General features: G+C 44.4%; 1 protein-coding gene across 1 annotated transcript; it reads left to right on the forward strand.

Moving 5' to 3' along the window:
* On the forward strand, positions 6,121-6,639 carry LOC109228138. Its single transcript, XM_019393318.1, has one exon. It carries the CDS (start codon positions 6,121-6,123, stop codon positions 6,637-6,639), a length of 519 nt encoding a protein of 172 aa, XP_019248863.1.

The following is a 9,210-nucleotide window of genomic DNA, read 5'->3' on the forward strand; positions in this document are numbered from 1 at the left end:
CTCGGCATCTTGAATATCAATCCTCACTTCTTGATTCACATTCTCATCAACCACATTCTCAACCACCAAAGGAACTTCATCTTCTTGCAACTCAACTTCATCACCCAAAACTTGCTTTTGTTTGGAGGCATTCACATCACCGCCTCTTCCACTACTTGTAGTTACCGCCATAACATGATTGTTCCCACCCTTTGGGTTCACTACCGTATCATTGGTAGAGCACCCTTAGGGCGTGTATTCAAGGATAGAGAGATTTGACCTAGTTGCACCTCCGAATTCCTAATTGAAGTATTGTGAGAAGCCAATTGCGCATCGGAATCCTCATTCTTTTTCATCATTTGTTCGAACATCAATTCAATTCTACCCATTTCATTGTTGAATGAACTAGGACCCTGGGATGGAAAAGGTGGTGGGTTGCTCGGTTGTTGGTACATTGGGGGCCTTTGAAAGCTTTGCCCCTGATTTCCTTGGTTATTGTTCCATCCACCTTGGTTGTTGTTGTTGTTGCCCCAGTTTCCCTGATTGTTCCGGTTGTTATTTTGATTTCCCCAATTATTTTTCCCTTGTTGTTGATTGTTCCAGTTATTGTTGCTTTGTTGTTGGTTACCCAATTGCCCTGATCGCCATTGTTGTTGTTGGTTGGAAGAACTGCCTCTTTGGCCTTGGTAATTATTCACATATTGCACCTCTTCGTTCTGCCCATCATAACAATCATCTTGGAATCCACCACAATCATTGTCAAATTGATCCGAATTCCCTTGGTTCTGTTGAACTCTCTGTCTTCTATTGTTCACAAGCATGTTAACACCCTCCATGACATTTACTTGGCGAGGATTTTGAACTTGTTGTAACTGTGCCTTTGCTAGTTGGTTCATTGTTATTGTAAGCTCTGCTATAGCCTGACCATGGTCATGTAGTTCTTTATGCAAATGAGTAACCGTGGGGTCACCCTGAGGCACATTGGCTCTACTTTGCTAAGCGGAGGATGTGTCAGCCATTTCATCCAGAATAGCACAAGCTTCATCATAAGGCAACTTCATGAAATTTCCCCCAGCCAATTGATTCACTATGCACTGATTCGTTGTATTGATGCCCCGATAGAAGGTCTATTGTATCATTGCCTCTATCATATCATTGTTGGGGCATTCTTTCACCATAGTTCTGTATCGCTCCCAAATCTCGTGCAATGGTTCAGTAGGTTCCTGCTTGAAGGCTAAGATCTCATCCCGTAGTGCTGCCATGCACCCCGGTGAAAAAAATTTAGCAATGAACTTATCCGCCAACTCATCCCAAGTTGTGATGGAATGGTTGGGAAGTCGCTCAAGCCAATCCAATGCTTTCCCCCTAAGTGAGAATGGGAAAAGCCTCAATCGAAGTGCATCTTCGGACACATTGGTCTACTTGCTCCCCCAACAGGTATCCACGAACCCCTTGAGATATTTGTGCGCATTCTGAGTGGGAGCACCTGTGAAATACCCACGTTGCTCCAATAATGTCAGCATCACGTTAGTTATTTGAAAATTGCCCGCCCGAATCCGGGGTGGAACAATAGCACTTGCATAGCCTTGGTTGGGAAGAACGCTAGGAGCCACTCTTGGAGGTGGCGGAGGAGAGTCTGGAATATTGTCATTTGCATTGGCCTGGCGGCCTCTACGTTGTCCTTGAGGTACAAGAGGCACCTCTTCATCTCCATTGTCATTTACCTCCTCCCCCGCATTCACGTTTCCAAGAGGGTCATTAGCATTTAATGCCATTTTGTACCTGTTGTATTGACACAAACAAATTAGTAACAAAGGAGGAAAGAAGAACAAAACACAAATCTATCTAGATAGATAGCCAAAACCGTTAACTCCCCGGCAACGGCGCCAAAAAGTGATCACGGCCTACTCCGCACTACTAATTAAGTAGCAAGAGAGGGTCGGAGCAGCTTTTACCCGATTTTGGGTCGGGATCGATATCCACAGAGAGCTAGAATTGGAATCGAGTATCTATCTAGTTTAGGATTGCGTATGTGTTCCAAATTACACTTCTAATCATTTTTTGGGGGTTTTTTGTTTACTTCTACTATTATCAAACTACAAATGGTAATTGCAACTAAATTATGCTAAGAGTTATAATGCTACGAGTTGTTCAAATAGGTTAAAAAGGGCACTAGGGTAGTGACTTTCGCCTAGGTGGTCAATTGACGGGTACTTGAGTCTAAGACACGTTTGACATATTTGGGGAGTATGATATAACCGTTGCACGACTTTACCCACTATACACCTCTCGGTGGTTCGAGTGATTTTGCCCGAATTGACTTTCTCAAGACCAATTGGGTATGCAAGTTTGCACAAGCAACTAGGGTTCAAGTCGGGTATTACTCTCTCGAGGTTTTACCCTTTTATTGGGGCTATCAATCTCTTGAGTATGCCCCAATTCCTTGTTGGACCAATTTCGGAGACTTAGGCTCTCTTTCTCAAGAAAAGCTCAAGTCAACTCAGCACAAACTAGTGTTTGCAACCACTAATTCAGAAATTAACCATGAAATTGGTCTAAATAACAAACACCCATAGTCAAATTAGCCCTAAAATACTTGACCCATCAATTACCAACACTAGGATTGAGCCACAACCCTAGCTTATGGATCTAGCTACTTATAATTAAAGAAGAAAAACAAGAAATAGATGAAGATAAACTCATATTAATTGATTACTAAGATAAACACAAAGATTCAATGATGAAATGTAAATAAAATTGCCCAAAATGGCTACAAACTTCGAACCCACGAGCGCAGCTATGTTCTGATACTATGTGCTTGACCTAAAAATGGGAAAGAAGCTATTTATACTGAGCAGACAATTCTGGACAAAAATGCCCCTGCGGGGTTAGTGCGAACCGCACAAAATGGACCGCGGTCCATACTAGGGCTTTGGACTTAAAAAACAGCTCTCTGAACCTTGGCATCGCGGACCGCAGAGAATGGACTGCGACCGCGGAGGCTTCTAGTGCGGTCCGCACAGAATGGACTGCGGACCGCATTGGCTTGAAAACTCAAAACTGGCATTCTCTGAATCTTGGCTTTGCGAACCGCACAGAATCAAGTGCGGCCGCATTGGTTGCAGTGCGGACCGCACAAATCCTAGTGCGGCCGCATTGACTTTTTGCCTTGGAATCGACCTCCCTGAATCTCCTAGTGCGGACCGCACAAAGTGGTGTGCGGCCGCACTGGGCCTGTTTTGCCTGAGCTTGTCTTGTCTTTGGCGCTTGTGCAAGTTTTCACTACGTTTTTGAGCTTGANTGTCTTGTCTTTGGCGCTTGTGCAAGTTTCACTACTTTTGAGCTGATCTTTCACATCTTGTCCTTTTGTTGATCAAACCTGCAATTAAGTACAACTTGTGAGCCTTTTGGGACTATTTTGTATGAATTTCTAATCAAAGCATAAGCAAGAAGGAGTATAAAATGCGTCATAATCCCTAGTTATCACAAAGGCGCGCCGCATGGGGCTACATGCCACCGGGGCGGTTGTGGGAAACTTCAGAGAGCTTGTTCTGATAGGCTTCAGGAAAATTGGGCAGCTTCGGCGAGCCATGCGCCGCCCCACTCGCCGCGACTGTGGGACTTTCTCTGAGTATGGATTTTTCTTGCGTTTTTTCATATCCAGGCTTGATCATTGACCCCCAAACGTGATCCCGTATTAATCCCTTGGGCTTTTACTCAGACTTCAAAGCTCCAAATCACTTGAATTCATTCTATAACATCTACATAGCTCGGAATCGCTTCTACAAGGCATAAAACACATAATTAGTGCAAAACACTAGCGATTAAAGCTCAAACTCAATTAAAGTGTAGTAAATTGGAGTGCAATAAGCGACTAAAATACATAATTACAGCCTACCATCACTCTACTATATAAAGGGGAGGTTTTTTATTCAATACACACATTGTAACACACATATCAAGGCAATACAAAATTATTTATATATTTTCTAGCTATTGAAAGGTTCTTGTTTTAATCATAGTTCTTCATACGTATTTAGCTTCGATCGAGGTTCCGGTCAAGGGAAAAATTATTGTTAAGCTAAAATCCGATCCCGGACTCAAAGTCACAACTGGTTTGGTTATTTATCTCATCTTTAATTCGTTTATCTAACATTCTCGATTACTTGTGTTGAATCAATCCACATATCCTTAGAACCACATACAAATTTAATTATTATCCATTTTAAGGGTAAACAGTTTGGCACCCACCGTGGGATTAAGGATAATAGGGGTGGTTTGACACAAATCTCCATAACACACTCTATTTTACACTTGTTCTTTTAAGGTCCCAATTTCAAGTCAGTTTAACATTTCAAATCATCAGTCTGCTCATTTGAACGTCAAGGCTGAGTCTATCCACCATGGCGAAAACAACAATCTGGTGCTTAGCAATAAGGTGCCCCATGCTGATCCCAACGGAGTCCCAGTTGCAGATCCAGTAGATGCTAACTCACATGTGGCCATCGACGCCAACCTGCCTACCGACCCCAAGAAAAACGTTCATGGAGAAGCCTGACCAACGGCTCAAGGAACACCCGACAACGAAGGCGATGGAGTCGGCCTATGAGTGATTTTTGAAATGTTACAGGCTCAATAAGGGGCGATAGCGCAGCTGGAAAATCAAAGTCGCGGCCCTAGCAGAGTTGAGCTCGTACCATCTCGGGAAATCACCCTAAGAAATAAGCAGATCGCGGAAAGGCCGGGTGGAACTGAGCCCGGTGTCAGTCCCGAAGTGATGAAAATGCTTAAAGCATTAACAAAATGGGTGGAGTCAGGTGAAAAGAAAATTGAGGCTAACAACAAGAAGGTGGAGACATGTAATTTCTGGGTCGATCAAATCCCAGGAGCGCCCCCGATATTGAAAGGCCAGGACTCCAAAAAATTTGTCCAAAAGTCATTTCCTCCAAGTGCGACACCAAAGCCAATCTCGAAGAGGTTTTGTATGCCCAATATTCAAAAATATCACGGAACCACAGATCCAAATGAGCATGTGACCTCCTACACGTGCGCCATCAAAGGTAACGACTTGGAAGATGACGAGATTTAGTCAGTGTTATTAAAGAAGTTCGGGGAAACTCTATCAAAGGGAGCAATGACATAGTACCACAACCCACCCCCAAATTCCATTGATTCGTTTTTTACGCTCGCAGATGGGTTTGTAAAGGCTCATGTTGGGCCATCAAGGTCGACACCAGAAAATCAGATCTTTTAAAGGTTAAGCAAAGGGACAACGAGATGCTCAGGGAGTTCGTGTCAAGATTTCAAATGGAACGGATGGATTTACCTCCGGTTGCAGATGATTGGGCCGTTCAGGCATTCACCCAGGGGATTAACTCCCGAAGCTCCTTGGCATCGCAGCAGCTGAAGCAAAACATGGGCCGACGTCTACAATAGGTACCCGTCAAAAGTCAAAGTCGAGGAAGACCAACTCGGAGCCCCTTCTGGGTCCATTTATCCCATCATAACTGATGAAAGGCCTAATAGAGTCGTCGATCATAAATCAAGGCCAGACCGATATAGATACCAACAATACAACGCAGATCGAAGGGGAAATAGGTCCGGGCGCAACTCTACAAGGAACTAAAAGAAAAGCGATTGAGGGCCTAATAGCCGAGGTCTGATGAGCGAAAATTGTTTATACAATCCGCTCGGGGGGAGGGAAGCACCAAGATTATCATAGTATAGCTTCAATGTCGATGCAGCCAGCATCGTATCAGCTATTGGGTGCATCAAGGAAACCAAGTGGCTTGACCATTGTAGTTCGACCCTACCTAGAGGGATCCCAACCTGATGTGTAAATATCATGTCACTCATGGCCACAGGACCAAAGACTGCCGACAGTTGAGAGAAGAGGTCGCCCGGCTGTTCAATAATGGGCATCTCCGAGAATTTTTGAGTGATCGAGCCAAAAACTACTTCAGACACAGGGACTCCAACAAACAGACCAAACAAGAAGAACCTTAGCACGTCACCAACATGATCATTGGAGGGTTCAATGTCCCCAGGGACCGATAATAAAGTGCACTAAAGTATCCATCATGAGGAAAAAGTGCACCCGAGATTACATACCGGAGGGAACCATTTCATTCAGCGACGAGGATGCCGAAGGCATCGTACAGCCTCATAAATGAAGCACTGGTGATATCCGTATTTAGCAACAAATCTGGGGTTAAACGTGTGTTGATTGATCCAGGCAGCTCGACCAATATCATCAGATCGAGGGGCGTCGAGCAGTTGGGGTTACAGCTGGGGTTACAAGATCAAATAGTGTCGGCGGTCCGGGTGTTGAACCTATTTAATATGGCATATGAAACTACTAAGGGAGAAATAACCTTGCCAGTGAATACCACCGGGACAACTCAGGATACGAAACTCTATGTCATCGAAGGGGACATGCGGTATAACGCTTTATTCGGAAGGTTATGGGTTCACAACATGAGTGCAGTACCCCCAACACTGCACCAGGCGCTAAAGTTCCTTATGCCGGGAGGGATTAAGATGGTTTATAGAGAGCAACCGACCGCAAAAGAAATATTCGCAGTCGACGAGGTGATCCCAGTGCTCGTGATCCCGACATCAAAGAACACGGAGCTGACTATGAAGGAAGAAATTAAATAACAATCACCGATATCGAACCCGACCAAACCAGAAGACCGATGAGTAGGCGAGGAGGATGATTACGGGGTTCCTAGGTCGTTCATTGCTCCGGATGATTCCGATGCCACCAAATCGACGGTCGGGGAGCTGGAGCAAGTTATATTGATCGAATATCTGCCCGACGGAAGGTATACCTGGGCACGGGGTTAACTCCCAAGCTCGGGAAAAAACTCATTGAATTTCTTATAGCTAACATAGATTATTTCGCTTGGTCCCATCTTGACATGACAGGGATCCCGCCGGAGGTAACCACTCATAAGCTGAGTTTGGACCTAAAGTTTCATCCGATTAAGCAGAAAAGGAGACCGCAGTCCAAAGTCAAGCACGTTTTTATCAAGGACGAGATATCTGAACTTCTTAAAATAGGATCCATTTGGGAAGTTAAGTTCCTGGACTGGTTAGCCAATGTTGTGGTAGCAACTAAGAAAGGAAATAAGCTAAAATATGTGTAGATTATAAAGATCTGAATAGGGCATGCCCTAAGGATTCTTTTCTTTTGCCTAACATCGATCAGGTGATCGATGCGATGGTCGGGCATGAGATACTAAATTTTCTCAATGCTTATTCCGGTTACAATCAAAATTGGATGGACCACGTGATCAAGAAAAAACTTCCTTTAACACTAACTTTGGCACCTATTGTTATAACGCAATGCCATTCAGATTAAATAACGTCGGTGCCACCTATCAATGCCTAGTAAACCGGATGTTCGTAGAACAGATAGGAAAATCAATGAAAGTTTATATTGATGACATGTTAGTCAAGTCCCTGCAGCAGAGGACCATTTGAAACATTTGCAGGAAGCCTTCGAAATATTGAAGAAATACAATATGATGATAAACCTGGAGAAGTGCGCATTCGGGGGATCTGGAAAATTCCTCGGGTTCATGGTATCCAATCGAGGGATCGAGATCAATCCCGATAAAATTAAAGCCATAGAAGACATCACTATGGTGGACAACGTCAAGACCGTTCATAGGCTGACCGGGCGTATAAGCACCTTGGATCGGTTCGAATCGTGGTCCTTGGATAAAATCCATCGATTCTTCTCACTATTAAAGAAGAAGAATAACTTTTCCTGGACCCCGGAATGCCAACTAGCTTTGGAAGAACTCAAGCAGTACCTCTCGAGTCCCCCCTGCTCTAAACTCCAAAGACAAATGAACAATTGTACCTTTACTCGGTTTCAGAGGTGGTGGTAAGTGAAGTTTTAGTCTAGGAAGAGGAATGTACGCAATTCCCCATTTACTATGTCAGTAGGACTCTAGGCGAGGCCGAAACAAGGTATCCTCACTTGGAAAAATTGGCGCTCGCTTTGCTAAGCGCCTCCAGAAAGTTGAAATCGTACTTTCAATATCACCACATATGTGTCGCAACCTCTTACCCACTGAGGAGTATCATGCACAAGCCTGAGCTAACGAGCCGGTTGGCCAAATGAGTCATCGAAATTGGCGGGTACGATATCAAGTATCGACCCCGAATTGCCATAAAATCTCAAATTTTGGATGACTTCATGGCCGACTTTAAACCCGCCTTAGTTCCCGAAGTCGATAGATAATTATTGTTAGACTCGGAGACTACCTAGGGAACTTAGACCCTTTTTACGGACGGTGCCTCAAATGCAAAAGGGTCTGGGCTCGGTATCGTACTGAAGCACCCTATGGGAAGTGTAGTTAGGCAGTCTATTAGAACCGCGAAATTGACTAACAGTGAGGCCGAGTATGAGGCCATGATTACATGTCTCGAATTGGCTAAAAGCCCTAGGGCCAAGGTGGTCGAAGTTAAGTGCGATTCACTCTTTATGGTAAATAAAGTCAATGGGACGTTCAAAGTATAATAAGAACAAATACGAAGGTATTTAGACAAGTTTCAAGTACTGCTGCATCAATTCAATGAATAGACCTTGCAACACGTGCCCCGAGATCAAAATAGCGAGGCCAATGCTCTGGCTAACTTGGGGTCATCGCTTGATGACGTTGAATTCAATTCGGGAACAACCGTACTACTCATGAAGTCAGTGGTAGAAGAAGGCCGTGCCGAAGTAAACTTTCATGAAGTCATCGAGAGCCCTCCGTACCAAAGCTGCCAGATTTAGCTTGGTCGAAGGGGCATTGTTCAGAAGAATGTCCAACAGCCCGTTATCTAGATGCTTGGGGCCAGGATACACCGAGTACGCCTTGAGAGAAGTTCACGAAGGCACTTGGAAAACCATTCGGGGGAAGAATCTTTGGTTCGGAAATTAATCAGGGTCGGCTATTATAGGACCGAAATGGAGAAAGACACGAAAGACTTCGTACAAAAATGTGATGGCTACCAGAGACATGCAATGATGATCCATCAACCGGGAGAGCTACTACACTTGAACCTGTCCCCATGGTCGTTTATGAAATGGGGGATGGACATCGCCAGTCCCCTGCCATGGGCATCCGGTAAAGCTCAATTCATACTATTCATGACTGACTATTTTTTCCATATAGGTCGAGGCCCAAGCATGCGAAAAGGTCCGGAAGAATGAAGTCATTGACCTAGGAC

Source organism: Nicotiana attenuata, chromosome 6 (genome assembly GCF_001879085.1).
Source record: "Nicotiana attenuata strain UT chromosome 6, NIATTr2, whole genome shotgun sequence".
Classification (NCBI taxonomy): Eukaryota; Viridiplantae; Streptophyta; class Magnoliopsida; order Solanales; family Solanaceae; genus Nicotiana; species Nicotiana attenuata.

Bases quoted from the DNA above. Each gene is read 5' to 3' on its own strand.
- LOC109228138 (XM_019393318.1), top strand. From the start codon at position 6,121: ATGCCGAAGGCATCGTACAGCCTCATAAATGAAGCACTGGTGATATCC.